The 19,420-nt window shown below is 33.0% G+C and overlaps 2 protein-coding genes, 1 long non-coding RNA gene and 1 other non-coding gene across 7 annotated transcripts in view; 1 reads left to right on the top strand and 3 right to left on the bottom strand.

Moving 5' to 3' along the window:
* The window catches only part of LOC111517878 (trunk), a 28,623-nt gene extending 24,862 nt beyond the window's left edge, over positions 1 to 3,761 (top strand). For all 3 annotated transcript variants that reach the window (XM_074183158.1, XM_023174159.2, XM_023174160.2), the window contains exon 3: positions 574 to 3,761. In XM_074183158.1, coding sequence (XP_074039259.1) covers positions 574 to 883 — 310 coding nt within the window. In that variant the 3' untranslated portion in view covers positions 884 to 3,761. The remainder of the gene's footprint in view (positions 1 to 573) is intronic.
* A 386-nt stretch (positions 3,762 to 4,147) lies between these two features.
* On the bottom strand, positions 4,148 to 13,179 carry LOC111517877 (pre-mRNA-splicing factor Slu7-like). Of its 2 annotated transcripts, none has more exons than XM_074183157.1 (6): positions 12,269 to 13,179; positions 11,983 to 12,204; positions 10,000 to 10,257; positions 8,109 to 8,608; positions 7,241 to 7,670; positions 4,148 to 4,397 (listed from the first exon to the last, which is right to left on the bottom strand). In XM_074183157.1, exons 3-6 carry the CDS (start codon positions 10,252 to 10,254, stop codon positions 4,245 to 4,247), a joined length of 1,338 nt encoding a protein of 445 aa, XP_074039258.1. In that variant the 5' UTR covers positions 10,255 to 10,257; positions 11,983 to 12,204; positions 12,269 to 13,179; the 3' UTR covers positions 4,148 to 4,244. The 2 variants fall into 2 exon arrangements, with proteins under 2 accessions (XP_074039258.1, XP_074039257.1); XM_074183156.1 differs by lacking the exon at positions 4,148 to 4,397 and adding an exon at positions 6,182 to 6,614 and having other exon boundaries at positions 12,269 to 12,582.
* A 401-nt stretch (positions 13,180 to 13,580) lies between these two features.
* TRNAI-AAU (transfer RNA isoleucine (anticodon AAU)) lies at positions 13,581 to 13,654 on the bottom strand. Its single transcript has one exon. It is a non-coding gene; the product is annotated as a tRNA-Ile (tRNA).
* Positions 13,655 to 14,572: 918 nt separating this feature from the next.
* On the bottom strand, positions 14,573 to 15,453 carry LOC141485741 (uncharacterized). Its single transcript, XR_012467394.1, has 2 exons — positions 14,941 to 15,453; positions 14,573 to 14,881 (listed from the first exon to the last, which is right to left on the bottom strand). It is a non-coding gene; the product is annotated as an uncharacterized lncRNA (long non-coding RNA).
* Between the last annotated feature and the right edge of the window lie 3,967 nt (positions 15,454 to 19,420).

Here is a 19,420-nt window from a genome sequence, read left to right on the forward strand (position 1 = left end):
TTGAAGGTGGTTGACAATGTTTCATATTGAATTTCATTGGTTCGGACTTCCACTATCTAATATGATCTGAAATCCCTGAAAGAACTTTTCAATTTTATTTTTTCCTGCAGAGATTTCAAATATCATTTTTTACAATGGAAGTCCGAACTAATTTAAAGTTGCATTGCCTGTAACAAATTGAATATCACTATGCTGAAAGGTAGAGCTGGAACCTCTGGCGTAAAATAAATCCAAAAGCATTGCTTTACAACACCAGAACTGCAACACTCTTCTCGGCGCACTTTTTATCAACATTTATGTAGGCATCAAGAACTTTTTCGAATAACGTATCTACAGCGATTCAGATTTAATGTATCCAATCCACGGCTCAAAGAGGATTGTCCTACTGCAGTAATTGTGCATCTCCATTCAAGAAATGGTATCACACCCTTCAAGGGTGGTAACAATGTCAAATATTTTATTGAATTTATCCGTTGTTTTATAAATTACTATATATAGTCCAGTTAGCTAATTATTTGCCGCTTTTTATAAACATTATGTGCGTTTTCCCTTATCGAATTTGTTTTTTTCCAGGTACAAGAGGGGCATAAATTACAAGCAGGAATGGCAGTGCCTATCGGAAGTGAAGTGGATCGACTTGGGGCTAGACTACTTTCCGAGATATCTTCGAACGGTCGAGTGCTTAACAAAGAAGTGCTGGTTCGGAATGTACCAGTGCAAGCCTAGATCGTTTACGGTGAAGATTTTGAAAAGAAGAAAGAATAGATGCGTCGCGGCAGCGCCGGGAACTATAGTGGGGGTGCGAGGTTTGCCGATCTCCCTCAAGGAGCTGTGGGTGTGGGAGGAGAGGGCTGTTAATTTTTGTTGTGATTGTTCGATGTAATTATTATATATTGAATATATTGAGGAAGAGTGAGGCCACCGTAAAAAGTCACTTTGGTTTTTTCGAGTTGAAATGTTGGGCACCTACAAAAAAGTCAGAATATTTTATACAATTATAGACTCGCCACTTCGAGTATGTTCACGCATAAATGTCTCGAGTATTATACATCATAGTGTCTTCAATTTTTTTGTTGAAATTATTTCTGAAAAATAGATATGGATTTGACGAGTTGGGTGTGACATCTGAGGTATTTCGACTGAGACATCGTAGTCACAAACATTCAATTATTTGGTGTTTCATTAACTAGCATAATATTCATGTACAGAAATATGAAGATCCAAAAAAGTTAATAAACTAAAAATTATCTGTGAACCAATCAAAAAATTTGTGTGTTTGATGAGAACACTTTGACAGGGACGATTTCACTCTGAGAGAAAAACCTAGAATACTATTCCTATTAGCAATTATCTCCTGTTAGTTCTTTATAATTGTGAATCCAAAAGGTATTGTAAAGTATCATTTATCAGAAAATGGTCATGTGCTTATAATAAGAAAACCACTTATTCTTTATTATTCATCTCTACAAATGTGTGTGGTCAAAATTACAAATAACGGCTTTTATCAAGTGTACAAAATTAGCGAATAATCCCACAGAGTAAATTTAAAAAACGATAATCAAAAAACAAAAATAATCGCAATTACTAATATTTAAATATTGATAGTTCAATCAATATCTACAAACCGAACTGACCTACTCTTCATCTGCGCGCATTACACAATTTATCATTATTTGTTGGAAAAATCGGGGTTTACGAACGAAAATCTTTTCAGACAAAGGGCAAACGCTTCTCTACTTTTCACAAATATCACATGGTCAACATTGAAAACTCTTTGTCGTGGAATATCGGTCTAGTACAAATAACGCATTATTCAATTCCACCAACAATAATTTCATAACATGCATTATGAGGGAATTTTCATGCAAATACCGTAAAATTTTATGCAGTGCAACCGTTTATATGTTTTCCTAGAGTTTTGCCCCACCACCTAGCGACAATGGTTTCAAACTCAAAATCACATTTTCTTTGTTTTTTGAGTTTTGCAGCAGCACCTTGCGCAATAGCCCTTTCCAATATTGATATTTTTCATAATACTTCAGTTAACGAATTATATATAGAAAGTTGATAGCATAAAATTTATTCCTTCACTAATTTTTATTCATTTTCGTTCCATTTTCAGGAGGGGGAAAGGAAAAAGTCACTGTTCTTCCCTCATCTGACAAACCGACGAAGCAAGTGGCCTCTGTCGGGTTGTCTTTTACGACATTATGATAGAAGAGACTGAACCAATTTATAGACAGATTTGAAAAGCCTATTGAAGAATTTATTGAGCATAACTTCAGTAAATTCACAAAAAAGTATTCACCTGAGCTCTTTCATTGAAGAAAATTGAAATCTCTACAACCTTTTCTTTGGGGAACTTTTTGTTGCAGGAGGTTGCAAAGTTTTTTCTGAAATTAAAAATTTTAAGGATAGTATAAGACTCAATCACTTGGAGATAAGGAAATAAAAATTGTAGGAGAATTTGTTAGCTACAATTTATATGCGTATTTTTTTTTCAAAGAACCAATATTTTCTGCGAAATAGCAGAAACAATAAAAACATTTTTTGATCTCCCTCACCCTCTCTCGCAGCATTCCCAGGGTCGTCATAGATTTTCAGTAAATTATACTACTAGAATACCCAAATAACAAAACGTAGTTGATCTTTTTGCCTATTGATTTCTCGTCTACAATCCATTTTTGAGAATTCATTCAAGAGTTTTTTTATCGGTGGCAGTGATATAACTATGCAACTGAATTTTTCAATTGACCCTTTCTGGAAATTTTCATCTTCCAAAATCCGAAAAAAAAAATTTAACGAAGAACTGTATAATGATTTATAGAATTAGAAATTTCTAGTTTACTCCCATGAGCTACTGACTCAATTCAAAATATTTTTCTCAAAGAAAAATGTTGTGTATCAATAACATATTGTTTTTAATAATTTTGCCTATCGAAAAAAAGAACTAAGAACATAGTGTATTTATCATTACGTTTCGATGAACTAAATCTGCGTCCGTCTTCAGAACTGAAAATCAGCTATATTTAGCAGTTCTCTTTTCAAATAACATGATGCCAAAGAAAATTTGAAAAATCCAGTGTCAAAGTTGTTGATTGACTCTAAATATTCGATAAAGTACAAGGCTTTGATATCAGTTTGTTGCCATTCTGACACTTTCTTCAAGACAGGGAGGCAATTACGAACTACCCCCAAAGAACTACTGGAAACGTACCACAGATAAGTACACAATAAAGTTGTTAACGATTTTTTCTAAGACAAAATTATCAAATATAACAAGTTACTAAAAAGTTCTTCCAGAAAAATATATTGAATTTACGCATAACTTATCGAAGTGAACTACAAAAATTTCCGATGATTTTTTTTTCAGATTGTGGAAAGTCCTACAAAAGATCAATAAAGACTTTGATTTCTCCACAAGGAATGCCTTTTGTGTAGTTATGTATTTCCTTTTGGGAAAAGCAACTACTCATATATTTTGGATGTGCTGTAAAATACGGTGTGAATGTTTTTACCATGAATACTATTTGTATTAGGGGTCATTTTAGAAGTAACAAGTATTTAATTTTTGACAACTAATAAAATATTGTATATATATTAATATAAATTTTATTATTGTAAGTGGAAGATAAACTGTAATGTCTGGTATTTATTATATATGTGTATATACTTTTATTTGCATTTTACACCTGTTTGAACATGTATTGTAACTTCTTGTGGCCTATTGTAATCTATACATTAATGAAGGTTCAATTTATCTTAATTGTTTTTATTCACTATTACCACCTAGAAAATGGCACCTACCACAAAGTGGGTTATATTTCATTTTTTCTGTGCAATAATCGTTCGTAATGTTTTGATATACCAAAAACATACTGTAAGCTAGCTCTTACCTAAACAATTCAAAAAATATCATCAAGTAACATTCCAATTTGTTGTTGCTCAAATATATGGATATTGAACTCAGATTTTATTACATTCCTAGATTTTCTTCAGTGGACTTGCTAGATATCATTAAGATATCTTAGGGAAGCTGAAAAGGTGTGAAAAATTATTGAGAATGATACGACGAGCTATGAAAACTAAAGAACTGTATTACAGAGTATTCACAACTATGTATCTACAAGAACTGATTCATCGGATCTTCATTCCTGTTTCGCTTCGCGAAATATTGTTTTTTTTAACTCAGTTTTTTCTTCATTTTCCTGAGTTTTTTCTTTCCTCTTTTCTGTTTCTTCTTTTTAGTCCGATGAACTGGAGCTGCTCTCATCTCTATCACTATTCCCTTTCTTATCATCAGATATATCTTCGCTCACATCAGCTTCACTTTCTGGCAGCTCGTGAGGCTTAGCAATCTCCGAATTTCTACCGGCTTCTCCAAGGCAGAAGGAATTCTGGAAAAAATATTTGAATTTAGTTGTTACATAAAATAACTAAAATTATATGATACTACAATATGCTCAATAGATCTTCACACATGAGTCACGAATCTGTGCATCCGACTACTGCTTCTAAGAATCTGACATTTCAATGATTTGCTTTTATTTATAAAATTCACTAAAAATAGCTCAATTATCAGGAATGACAATCACAATGAACTTAACTCTAAGATCGTCTTACAAAATTATTGAGAATAGTGTCAGATACAATTGATTGGATCATTCTAGGAACTTGAGGATAATTATTTGTAAGGGTTAGAACATTAAAGGCATTTTTATGAACTAAAATATTAAAATGAATAAAGTTAAAAAAACATTTGTGTCTTTTTCTCCTTGCAGGTTCACTTCGAACGAATATCTATTCTCACATATATTCTTCAACAGAGTAAGGTTCTAGATCCACTATAATTGTCTCTTCCATATTCCAACTCCGATCTCTGACAATTGAAATATTCCAGTACGAGGAAGATCAGATAGCCATTTTGAATTGAAATTTATAATCATGATATAAAATGTACATATGTGGTACTTTTGTCCACAGTTCACTATTTGTGAAAACAACTATTTTTGTACCACCCTACAACAGGAATCATTAGAATACCCCTGAAGGGCTATCTAATTCCAAAGGTGTGTGTATCTGTGCGAAATGATGTATGACTCCGAGTGTCATCAAGGGAACCTTCGATATACCGTGCGTCCACTCATCGTAGAAAGCTTTGTTTCCTTTAACAAAAATTCAGCAAATATCAGCTAGAAGGTTAATTGAGGGATTCACGTGTTTAACTGACTAGGAGGCTATAGTGCAATCATAATAGTGAAAAGCATTATTATACAGAAAAGTCATCATTTATAATTGCATCATGAACTTTGAAACCTCTAAACAATGAATAATCAGTTTTGGATTAAATCCACCCCTCATTTATAACAGTGAACTTGATTTTACTTACTTTGATGAATGAAAGACAACAGGCGTCAGATTTTACAAATTTCAATTCACATTTCTGTAACCGAAAAATATGACTATCCATGATAATAATTTCATTTAAAATGCGTTTTGGTACATGGTAGCTTCATCAGTTACTGGAACTCCAGTAACTGATGGGGCTACCGTGTACTGGAACTCCAATTCCAGTTATTATCATGGATAGCGTTAATAATTTTCATCAAGTAAGGGACGGAGTATTTATAATTCGAAAAATATTTATTGATATTAGCGGTATGCTCTACACCATCCAAATTTATGAATTATTTTTTCAAAAGATTGTAATGCCATCCCAAATATGCCTTTTCTGTAAATCTCGCTATTAGTGTGACAAATGACTGCATTCAATGAGACAGTGGTAGTTATATATTCAGACTTGTCTGAAGAAGCTATTGCTTTCTGTGCTAGAAATCACTCCTTTGGTCGAAAGTAAGCCTTTAGGTGATATTCTTTCGCGATCGGTTTATGTTTTGTCATGACTATTCCTAACTGAATTTTTGCATGGGGGCCCCCAAAAACTAACCGGCGGCTATTGTTATTAGCGTCGAGTATTCCTCACTGAATCTAAGGATAATTGAATCGCGATCGAGTTGTTGTGCGTTGAACCCACCTGGAAGAGAGTTTGTCTGATTAGTACTATGCTCATCTGAGTAGTATTCTTATGTTCATATTGATATCTGCCTCATCTCCACTCTTTATTTGAATAAAATTGTTTTGACCTTTTTTTTTTCATATTGTTAAGAATGAAATGACGAGCTATGAAAACTATAAAAATTTATTACAGAATATTTACAACTATTTATCTACAAGAACTGATTCATTGGATCGTCATCCCTCTTTCGCTTCTTGAAATATTGTTCCATCTCCTCTTCCGTGGGCTTTTTCACCTCATACATACTGTTATACGGTCGTTTTCTCTCATCCATGATTTCTTCTGTTTCTTCCATTTTGTTGGTTATGTATTTTTCTTGCCTCAGTTTCTTCTTCATTTTCTTGAGTTTTTTCTTTTCTTTTTTCTGTTCCTTCTTTTTAGATTTTTCGTCCGATGAACTGGAGCTGCTCTCATCTCGATCACTATTCCCTTTCTTATCATCAGGTATATCTTCGCTCACATCACCTTTACTTTCTGGCAGCTCGTGAGGCTTAACAATCTCCGAATTTCTAACGGCTTGTCCAAGGCAGAAGGAATTCTGGAAAAAATATTTGAATTTAGTTGTTACATAAAATAACTAAAATTATATGATACTACAGTATGGTCATAGATCTTCACACATGAGTCATAAATCTGTGCATCCGACTACTGCCTCTAAGAATCTAACACTTCAATGATTTGCTCTTATTTATAAAATTCACTGAAAAGTAATCCTATGATTTTGTATCAAATTAATAATCAATTGTTTCTACAAATAGAATAGAAAATAGTTTTATTTACAGGAATAACAATCAAAGTGAACTTACTTCTAAGAGCATCTTACAATAATCAAAATTAATGAAAATAATGTCATGTACAATTGATTGAATCAATCTGTTCTCCCAGTATGATCTTATCAAAAACAAGAGCTTCTCATTTCTTTAACCCTCGATCATGTTTTATTTAACAAAAATTTGACAAATATTAGCTAGATGGTTAATTGAGGGTTTCAAAGGTTCAACTGACTCGGAGGCTATAGTGCAATCAAAATAGTGAAAAGCATTATTATACAGAAAAGTAATCATTTATAATTGCATCATGAACTTTGAAACCTCTAAACAATGAATAATCACTTTTGGGTTACTTTCACCCCACATTTATAACAGTGAACTTGATTTTACTTACTTTTATAAATGAATGACAACACTTATAGCCCCACTGGCCTCCATGCCAATACGATCCCCAAACTGAAGTATGATTATTTATGTAAACGTCCTCCTCATACTTGGATTTGATCACCTCCTTCTCAGCCCCTTTGATAATTTTGCCTGATCTTGAGTATTCAATATAACATTCGGTTTGAGCGAGCAGCAGACACCTGGGAAGTTCTTGTAAGTGTTCCTCACCTCCATATCGTTCCAGAACATTGCTCTGAATTTTGGACTTGATTTGTTCTTTTTTTTTCTCATACTCTTTTCCGAGTAGCTCAAGTTTCGTCGGCTCAGCCAGTAAATGGACGTCGACTCCTTTTTCATATGCTTCCCAAGCAAACAATTGGGCTTTGGCATGATTTTGACTGTCACCAGAAAATCGAACGAAATTTTCTCCATGGTAACTGAAATAGCAACAATAATTTATTTATTAATCAACAGACATCTTACAAATTTCAGTTTACATTTCTGTAGAAAAATATAAATATCCGTGATAGCAATTATAGAATTTTCACAATAAATGTCATTTAAAATGCGTTTTCAACAACCCAATATTCCAATGGAGTTGTTCAACATATTTAGTTTCATTGCTATCATCCATTGAAGAATTAGTAAGCCCTCTAATCAAGAAAATCTATGATGAATATTATGAAAATCATTCAATAATAGAACATCAAAAGTATCCAAGTGGATGTCGAATCGATACAAAAAAGGAGAACTCAAAATGAACTAAAAAGAAATTGTCAAAACATGGCTCTGCCCAAGTAGAGCCTTGAAAAAAAACACAATTTTGACCATTCAAATAAACTGAAACATTTCAAAATTAGGATCATTTGACTTACATATCATCTTTATTAGGATTTGGATTTTCCCTCATAGACCTGGTCTTTGGATCGTAATACGCTGAGCCAAGGTCCAAATTCCTCAGATATTTTGCAGTATCTTCTCTTATCCTCAGGTTCCTTACTGTGATCCGCTGTTTGCTATCCACTTTTGTTCCTGGCATGTCAACCTCATCTACATATTTGTCCTCGTTCTTTTCTTCATCTTCCGATTCCTCAGCATTCAGTTTCTCAGCTTTCAAATGTCTCCTGGCCTCTTCAACTTTCTGGAATTCTTCAATGACAGTTTTATGCTCTGATGGATCATATCCACTCCATCTGTCTCGTTTTTCATCGAAACTCAATGAGAAATTTTTTTGGATGTACTCATCAGGAGCAATATTGGCTCCGGAGAATTTTGCCACAACCTTTCTGGGTCTCTCTACACATTCTTTCTTCTTGTGTGTTAATGCTCCACAATTTTCACAAGCTCCTTTTCGGTATTTAATGACAACTTTGGACTAAAATAACAATGAATACCATTCATAACTAAAAACTTGATAAATTACAAGAAAACATACCAAAAAACGTAAAGCTTTCAATAAGAACCCTATCGGAAATCTAGGAATTGATTAATGAAATGAGATTCGAAAACAATTGCATATTAGATAATTTTCCTTAAAAAAAAACAAATGATGAACAAATATGAGAAAATACAAGAGATACGATCTTCAAGTACCAATTTGAAACAATTGAAATATTTAAGCTTATACAAACTCCAACTTAAAAGTGTATATTTAGATGCGGAAAAACCACATCGAAAACTGATTTTAAAAAATCAAACAAGAATATCATCAAAGGAAAATAGAGAATACAGCTAAAAAATAAGGCTACATGACATGCTTTGTATGAAATAACAAAAAATTATTTGATAAAATAAATTATTTTGGAATTGAATGATTCATTCCAAGAGAATCAGAAAGAAGAACAAATCCAATAAGTTGAAAAATATTCCCTAGAAGTAAAAAAGTTGACATCAACTTTAGAGAACCCGAACTTTCCCTTCCACGGAAGACGAACTATATATATATATATCTATATATATATATATATATATATATATATATATATATATATATATATATATTTATATATATATATATATATATATATATATATATATATATATATATATATATATATATATATATATATATATATATATTAGTACTATAACTGTTAAACATTATTACTGGGGCATTTATTTTGAATCACTGGAACCCAAAATAATGAATTTCAGTATTCAGGTCTATGCAAACAAAGTTAAAGGCGAAAGCAATCTGCGGGTCCCGATGATATTCCAAATTTGCAAGTCAAAAGAATATAGAAAATGATATTTTAAAATAGACTATTCCCATTGATATTAAAAAAAGGCAGCCCCCTCCCAGACGAGAGAAATTAATATAACATTACAGTACAGTCATCATCTTTCTAAATTATTGACCATTGAGGCCTTGATGAGGCTCTACAATTTCTGAATGTGAATAATATATTATCGAATAGATAGGACCTATACTATTTCACGTCATATAAATGAACTCCCAGACATTTATGATGAAGCATTTTTTATACTGTATACAGACGACATATCTGTTATTTCTAATGAAGAAGAAAAAATTCTCAATGAAAAATGTAATACCCTCATGAATCAGAAAAATTAAAGTACCACTCATAGTTACTTGCGAGGCTCGCCAAGGCGGTCCAATGTTTTTGAGCTCTGATTTTGGAGGAAACATAACCAAGATTTAGGTAACATTTCACTTCAATTGAAGTGAATTAATAAATTCTATATGAAAAAAGATTTTGAACTTTCTACCGCTTGGCAATCTATCATCAGTAAGAAAATACTCACCCTGTCAACTCCTCTGGTATACCACTCATCTATTCCTGAATACTCTTTCTGTTTCTCTTTTTGGGGCCTTTGATGTTTCAAAGTGGGCCCAGTTTTCCCATAATACCAAGGTGCAGTGGATATATAATGGGGTATGTGGGGGTTTATGTCCTTCCCTTCTTCATCAACGGCCGCTGGAGCTGTTCCAGCCTTTCGAGCTTCTTCCAACTCTTTGGCCTTCCTCCATTCTTCTCTTGATTTCTTGTTGGAAGCCATTCCCTTTACAGATAATAAAATATAAATAGGTCTGATGTAAAAACTATCACAACTGTTTATCAGTGTTGTTCCTGTTTGAAAATATCTGTAATCTGTATTAACAGATCAAAAGTAAAATTTCATAAACTACACCTCAGGCTTTGATCATGATATTTATATTTTTATATACTACAGGTAACTACAATTGAGACTACCATTACCTAAACCTCTACCTGTGGTACCTCTTCAATTATGATTACCTGAAGCATATTACCTCAATTGTTGTACATAGCTCATATGATGTTCCTGGATTGGATTCTTGAATTGTCTTTGTTATTTTCAACTAACTTTTCCAATGCATTACTCGTTTCCTCAATAGGAATATTGAATTTCAATGGCAGGTTCAACATTTCATTGAAATATAAAAAGGAGATTACTGGAACAAATATTTTTGCTAAGCTACAATTATTTAGTGAGACATAATAGTCTGGTTCACAATGTACTCGATTTAGCTCTTTTTGATGACATTTTTCAGCCCTGTCCAAAAATTATGACCAAGGTGTCATTCGATTCGTATTTTTGCCTAGAAAGTTGAAGGAAAGGTCCGAAAACGCGCCGATAAAAATTACAAAAGTTATAAACAATTAAGTGAAAAAAATGGGGCTTTAGTTTTTTCTTAATATCTCGGAAAATTTTCAAAATTTTGGAAATTTGAAAAAAAAAAATTGAAAAGATCAATGAATTTGCGTAAAAAAAATCCCGACTCACGAAACTGTATCTCGATTATTTATAATTTTTACAGAGCCCTGAAAATAGAGCCAAAAGCGGGTAGTCTGGCTTCCGCGCGTCTTTCGTCACTCTGACATAAAAACAAAAAAAATATTTAAACATATTTATTGTAAATATTAAGGAATGAAAAAATTCATGTGATGTTGGAATACATCAATAAACAATAATCCGCAGTCAAAAAATTTTTATACCAATTTTAATGTTAATTATAAATTTGTTAATTAATGAATTTTTCTGAATTGAAAGTTAATATAAAAATCCCTATAATTATTAAACTAGAACCCTATCAACGCCTATCAAAACACACGGAACTTCATCATTTTCGCCGGGTAAAGGCCTATCTGGAGGAATATTAAATGTGCCATTTTCAAATCTTCTTCCTATAGCTGACGCCTCAAAAATACCTCCATCACTGTTTTTACCATATGCATCTACATCTATACAAGTAAATTTGTATTCGTGGTCAACAACTGCCATAAGTACAATTGAAAACTTTTTTAAGTAACAAAAGTAATTTGATCCGCTTTTTTTGGATACTTGATGGTCACGTGCTTTCCATCTATACTTCCTAAACAATTGGGAAAGTGCCACAAGTTTTCATAGCCCAAAATTAATTTATCCCATAACTCTTTTGTGGGCTCTGGCATATAAATTGGCTGCAATCTATCCCATATAGCCAAAATATTGGAAGAAGAACTGGCTCAAGAAGCGGAAACTCAGACAGAAAGTCGACCGATTACATGTTTTTCAAACAGTTCCACTGCTTTATCTTATATATCGAATATTATGCCATATGACAACTCGAAATATACGTGAGACTGATGACAATTCTTCTGCTGCAACGTGGTATGAAGATTTTCACCATACCAACGTGTGAAATCCATACATATTTTTTTATATCACATTATACTTTTCAACTGAATAAAAAAGTAAAGTATTACGAAATAATTATTATATTACCTCAATGTGACTGCTAGTCGTTCTGTTGCCCCAATCGGTTCTCTAAATGTAATGTCGTTCCTGATAAGATTCAATATTTCATCAAAACTTTCACAGTCCATTCTAAAATATGTGTAGAATCGATTTACATCTTTCCGGAGTTCAGGGTATAACATATGAAATTCGCCTTCTTCTTTACGTTTTTTGTTAATTTCGTGCACCCAAATATTCCGCCTTTTCCTTCTAAAATATACATTAAATACTATTTATTAATAGCCTACATAATATTTAATCAATTTTTGTTTACCGTTGTCTATTATTATCATCTTCATCCATTAATATTGCAAGAAGCAGTGCCTTCTTCTTCCAAGTCACACATTTTTATTAATGCGTCGATTGTAGGTCGTTATCGCATGTATGTGTTTACTTTCCAACGCGATCGCTATCGCCATTGCTATCGTGATCGCGATCGCGTATGTGTGTTCTCCGCTTAAATCGGTGAGTGAAGAATGATGTAGTATCCGAGTGATTTCATTCGAATGATATTTCGATTTTTGGGATCACTCGAGTACTCATCATTCGATTCTCTGAATCATTCGATTATGCCCATCACTACCCTCGACCTGAGGAATGCGAAGGTCAGGCCCTTCGATGAGCGGAGGTCTCCAATGTTGTTAAAAAATAACCCATGCACTAGCTTATCTTTGTGTTGCTGCAGGAGTGAAATGATCATTACAGCTTTCACAGAGTGACGATCACCTCGTTTAGCTATTATTATAATTATAAATTGCTGCCAGATTTGAAACTGATAAAATGCCAGTTCAATGACTTTATTAAATTAAATACTTATTTTATCAATCTCAGCAATTGCGGATTCATGAAAAGCAAATATATTTTTATTTAAAATTTAGATTTTTTTCTGTTTTCGAATATCTAGAAAACATTTAAGAGGAGTAGATTTTAACGACAAGTTGAATAGGTCGCAATTTCAGTATGATTTTTGGGCAAATTTAATCAATTTATCATTGAAATACATAAAATTCCTATGGCTGGAATCAACTAATCGTATAAATGTGTATAGGTGCTGTCATTATGGCAAGAGCAGATTCATCTCTTCCGCTGACATAAAGTCATAATGTTATGAAAAAATGAGTGCTTCGTCTTGTAAATGTTTTTCGAAACAGTGCTGATAAGGTGTTAAGACAAGTATCTCGTTCCGAAACTTCGAAGTACACTTTTGAGGTCCGTGTTTCATCTGAGTGACATTTCATATCAATATTTAATATATCATATTGAAATATCTGTTTCAATTCCATATCAATTCCAAAATGAATGGAAAAAAGTTATTTCCGTGTAATTCAATGTTCATAGGTAGTTGTTTCGGAAGAACTTTTACATTCATTGTGAATATGACAGAACCTTCTATGTGTGCTATCTGTATCTTTATGGTTATTGTTGTTTTCTTTTCCTTCTTCGGAAGTTTACCACATTTTTTGTTTATACGAATAAAATCGAAAAATTGAAAAAAATAGAGTTTTCATTCTGTTCTGTTTTATATTATGTCAATATTATTTTAAAAAATATACATCATAACCGTACTCTAGGATGGAAAAAAAGATTGGCCCATGAGGGGATCGAACCCGCGACCTTCGCGTTATTAGCACGACGCTCTAACCAACTGAGCTAATGGGCCAGTTGTACCAATTTGTTTATCAACTTTGTATGAAAAAAAAGAAGCGATTCAAAAATAGTTCATTCCTTTTTATTAAAATTCAAATATTAAACAAATATTTCCTGTCCAAATGTATGAATTAACTGAAAAAAAATAAATATTACTTGATTATCAAAGATGTAGTATTACAGTACAAAGGAATCCCGAAATACTTATAGTAATAAGCTCAATATAGTAATAAGCTCAATATAGGTTTACCGATATCATCAAAAATTGAGAGGTCTTTCATATACCTATAATGGAAAGAAAATGTTTAACCATTTGCCAATTGAGATCAAAGGCATGTACCACTAAATTTAGAAAGTCTGTAAAAAAGCTTCTGATTTCAAAAGCCTTTTATTCTTTAGACGAATTCTATTCAGACAGAAATTTAAATTATATAAACAATTAATTTCAATGATTGTGTTTCAGTACCTACTGGTATTCAAACTATGTGACTTTTTAACTTTTTGTTCGATGTTTACATTTAGCTCTGAACTGTATAGTTGAGAATGTTTACGAAGTTGATATTTTTTTTTATACCAACTTACTTTTATTTTCTATGCATTCACCTTATATTTTTATGCTTTATAGTTTTTATATTCTCATACTTACATTTATCTGTTGCATGAGAATATTCATTATTAGGTATTATTATTTATTTCAATATGTAGCATATATATTATTACTTTATGACTACTTTTTCACCCCAAAATTCTGAAATTACCAAATGTTCAAATTTCAAATAGTACTTTTAACTTATATTCTTTTATTTCTGACCGGGATATTATAAGCTTATATCGTCATAGTTACGCTATCAATAAAGAGGGTCATAACTCCCTTGGGACATTATAGATTTTATAATTCCCTCTACCTTTCACAAGTAAAAATAAATAGAAATGAAAACTGAACCATATTTTATTTATTCACGTCATTACAAATAATAAATGTACAATTTTGAAATGTTCCCTGAAAATTACTTCCGCCACTGGAAACAATTTCTTCTTTTGTATGGCTGGAGCTTCTGTTCTTGATAACATCTTTAGGAGATAAAACAGCAGACTTTTTCGGCTTATAACTCTTACTCTTCCGTTTCAAAAAAGCCTGTAGTTCATTGAACTTGGTGATATCTCGTTTCTCATGTATGGTCACCATCGATTTTAGCATTGACCATTTAGTCCATAAAGAATTCGGACTATACGTTTCTGACTGAAACGAATAAACACAATTACTACCAAATCTACCGAAAAACATAGAAAATTCCTTACCAGTTCTTGAAAATATGCCAGAAATACAATTTCAGTGACATCTTTTGGCATAACATTTTTCCGTGTCAGCCAGTCCAGATATATCTTGTATTCTTTTTGGTATACGGCTTCACTTTTCGATGGAATTAATGATTCTCTTGCTTGTTCAGCTTTTTTCAAAATATCCTCCATTATATTTGGGGTAGAAAACACATTTTCACCGCAAACACAGCTTGATAGCAAAGTTCTGTTTATAAACAAGTAACATAGCAACAACCTAGCAACAAGAAAACTCTACTATAATCAACGGTACCTGATTCAAATATACCGGGAAGGTAATGAATTGGTACATTTTTCCGTTTAAAAAATGAACAAAATTTTATTGAAATCGGTCAGAAATAAAATTATCTATGTACCACGGGAATTAATGAGCCTTAATAACCTCAGGCAATTGCTGTCCCTCGGGCCAGAGGCCCTCGGGACGCAAACTTTGCCATCGGTAATTAAGACCCTCCTAATTCCCTTGATACATAAATAACTATAAAATAATAACACTTTGACTATGATATTTTATCTTCAACGAAATCTATTAAATTGTGTATCTTATATTTCTTAGAATACCTAGTAACACTTTGTCAATGAGATTTCATCTTCGACAATAATTAGTATATTTTGATTTGATTTGATAATAACGTCACATAAGACAGAGATGATTAGAACCTAAAATGGTAAAATGCATAGAATATCCCCGGTGTCATCACTTGGAACCCTTCCCCTAGTGACGGCTCGTGCATTGGAGAACAGGGGAGGCTAAGTCATAAAGACTATACAGGGTGTTAATTAAGTATGTACCATAAATTTAACAGACGATTCTTTAGGTAATGTTAATGTTAGATGTTAATGTTATTTAATATTTGTTGTTATTGTTACATAATCAGAAATGAAAAATTGTAAAACTGATAATTTCCAAAAGAAACATTTAATTCCCCATATTATTCCTTGTGAGGTCCAGGGATATGCAATTAGGTCGACTTTTTTTTCTTAAAAACTAAGCAAGATACGAAAAAATTCTAGAGACAAAAAAAGTTATATTTCTAATTGCTTAATCCAAATAGATAATAAAAATTGCACAAAAGTCAGTGGCGTACATTTTTAAGTCAAGAATATTCGTTCAAATCCCGCTCGAGACGCCACTGGACTTAATAAATCGAATCACGTTCTGGCTAAATTAGCTCTTTAATGTTATGAATACCATTACCGAATCACAACAAAAATAGGTAAAGGATATCTACGATATTTACGAAAAACTTTTTTTTTTATTTTAACACCCTGTATCTTGAGAACGAAGAATTTGTGAACCCATGTTTGTGAACCCATGGCATATACCAGTGGTATATAGTTCCACGCCAGACTAGCTTTATACTATTTTGTGAGAATAGGTAAAATTATTTCCAGTCCGTTTTGAAGAAGAGCTGGAAATATACCATCCTCTCCGGGATATTTGAAGGGCTGAAAAGACTTGATAGCCCATTCAACTGCCGCACTGTGTTGCGGCTAGTGGAAAAGTAACTTTTTTCTGATTATTTTTTTCAGTGATTTTAATGATGCAATTTTGTCACAGACATTCCAAGTAAACAAAAAACACATTAAGCTTATTTTTATGTTGGCCCGTTGATTTCTAATTGATTTTAGAAGTCAAATATACAAAATTTTCACGAAAAGAGGGGATTTCAGGGCTGTATTCAAAATGATCTCATTTGATTTTGGTGACAGATATTTTGATTCGGAGAAAAAAATCTGCCTTCGGACAAGTATCTTCTGTAAAAAAAGGAATGTTGTTTGAGATATTTTCATATGCACCTTTTTTAGAGCGAAAACCCGACTAAAGGTCCATTTTCCCTTAAAATTTGGGTTAGGTAGGCAATATCTAAAAAGTCCCAGAGAGTCCCAGTTCCAAACCACAACAGAAATGTTACATAATTTGTTTTCAACGAACTGTGAAAAAATCAGCTGCCCATACCTGCCCTCCTGGGAGTTATAGCGATTTTAGTATATCACTCTCAGTATTTATTCCATAGAAATAGAACGGAAATTCTCGGAATCACTTATTGAATAATTTAATCATATTGGTTTTCGGGTGACTTTCCGTCATCCCACGTCAAATTTTTATTATTTTCAGACCGGTTTCGGCTAATCGCCATCTTCAGTGTTTTCTTTTTTGTCACTAATTAGTCCGCGTGTGTGTCCGTCTTTATATAGTGTTTTCTTTCAGCTTGTGGTAGTACCTTTCTCTCTCTCTGTTGTTTTACTATTTTATTCTGTCTCTTTCGCTCTGTCTCTCCCCCTTTGTTTTTATGGTGGAATGCGGCCTTTACGTCGTTATCTTTCTCCACTATGCATATAAAAGTGCAATGAAGTTCACTGTGGTTTCCATTATAATTTTGACAGTCTAGAATTATGGAATACATTAAAATTTCCTATCAGGAACTGCATGAGTTGATGCAACAGAGTAAAACTAGAAACGTGGAGGATGTTTTGGAATTGCTTGATCATGAGCATGGAGTGAAAAGTAGTTTAATATTTCCAAACATAAAAGATAAATTGAAAAAGTTCGTCAATAAGTACAATGCACGTCTTCAAGAGTTTAACAGGATGTATGAACGGCTTGGAGCTACGGACTGGATTCAAGAGGGCTATATTGAAGTTGGAAATCATCCAACTACTTCAAAACGAAAACCCAAACCTAAGGAATTTACATTATGCTGTGAGAAAACAAAGAAGAAAAGAAGTATGGAACTAATGGAAACAGAAGAGGTTTCTGCAGATTTAATTAAATACACAGCTGAAGAATTGAGAAAAGAGGAAGAAGGGGATATAAAGGCAGCTTTGGATTTATTCATGGACATGAAACTCAGCGTTTATCAGTGGCAAAAGTTAAAAGAATATCAAGAAAAATACAATTACTTTCCTAGTTACAGAAAACTTTTAGACGAGAAAAAGAAATGTTATCCAGAGGATGTCGAGGTAACTGAAAAGTCTGCTTCAGTCAAACTACAATCTCTTTTGGATCACACCGCGAATAGAATACTGGAATCCCAATCAATTGACCACCTTCAAGCACAAGCAGAGAAAGAAATGTTATTGATTAGCAAATGGGGTATGGATGGATCTTCAGGACATAGCCAGTATAAACAAAACTTTACTGACAATACAGCAACTGATAGTAGCTTGTTCAGTATATCTATGGTTCCTTTAGTTCTTTCCTGCAATAAAGAACAAGTATGGGAGAATCCAACACCATCATCAACCAGATATTGCAGACCAATCAAGTTTGAATATGCTAAGGAGACTGGAGAGTATACAAAGCAACAGGGCGATCTCATGAAAGAACAAATAAATAGTATACACGAAACGATTATCAACATAAGCGGATTACAATTTAAAGTAGAACATAAACTGGAGGAAACAATGGTTGATGGAAAAGTCTGTAATGCTTTATCTGATAACAAGTCTGCAGCAACGTGTTACATTTGCCACGCAAAGCCCAGTCAAATGAATCAGTAGGACAGAATTGTTAAAAGGACACCCAATCAGGAAGCTTATAGATTTGGATTATCAACATTACATTGTAGAATAAGATTTATGGAAACCCTACTGAACATTGCTTATCAAATCACTGTGCGCAACAAAGAGAACTAGGCTCAGTGAAGATGAGAAGATTATTAGAGATCAAAGAAAAAAGGAAGTTCAACAAAATCTGAAAGATCAGCTCCAAATAACTGTTGATGTTGTGAAACAAGGAAGTGGAACAACTAATGATGGTAACACAGCAAGGAAATTCTTTAGTGATCCTGAGAAAACCGCTCTGGCCACAGGAGTAGATACCAAACTTATAAGAAGTTTTTCTAGTATTCTTCAAACTATAACTTCTGGATATAAGATAGACTGCGATAAGTTCTCGAAGTACGGAAAAGAAACTGCTGGTCTCTATGTAAAGAAATATTCGTGGCATTATATGCCACCAACTGTCCACAAGGTTCTTATTCATGGAGCTGAAATAATTCGTTCATTTTTGGTCCCCATTGGCCAACTATCAGAAGAAGCATTGGAAGCAGAAAACAAGGACTTCAGAAACACAAGGCTTTACCATGCGAGGAAAACATCAAGAAAAGATAATTGTGAAGACATATTACATTATCTGCTCGCCAATTCTGATCCCGCAATCACAAGTAGGAGAATACTGAAGGAGAAGAAACACCTGGAATTATCAGAGGAAGCAATGAACTTATTGGTAGATGACTGATAATTTGTAATTTTCTGTAGAATGCAATAAAATGGGCCTGTGTTATAAAATAGTATCTTTAAAAAGTTTTTTTTTATTCTACATCTATTCTAGCACTCCACAAAAATGAGCATAACTCTCTTAAAACTGAAGCTATTGACTTCAAACCGGTATCAAATTAAACCTTTTATTGCCACTTTTCAAATAAGAAATGAAATA

The sequence above is a fragment of the Leptinotarsa decemlineata genome, unplaced genomic scaffold (assembly GCF_025532065.1).
Source record: "Leptinotarsa decemlineata unplaced genomic scaffold, Ldec_3_MD MMD2_tig00026330_RagTag_RagTag, whole genome shotgun sequence".
NCBI lineage: Eukaryota > Metazoa > Arthropoda > Insecta > Coleoptera > Chrysomelidae > Leptinotarsa > Leptinotarsa decemlineata.

Coding starts and splice junctions, on each gene's coding strand:
- LOC111517877 (XM_074183156.1), bottom strand. CDS start 10,254: ATGGCTTCCAACAAGAAATCAAGAGAAGAATGGAGGAAGGCCAAAGAG. Junction 7,671..8,108: donor AATCCTAATAAAGATGATAT/GTAAGTCAAATG, acceptor TTGCTATTTCAG/TTACCATGGAGAAAATTTCG. Junction 6,615..7,240: donor GTTGTCATTCATTTATAAAA/GTAAGTAAAATC, acceptor TATTTTTTCCAG/AATTCCTTCTGCCTTGGACA.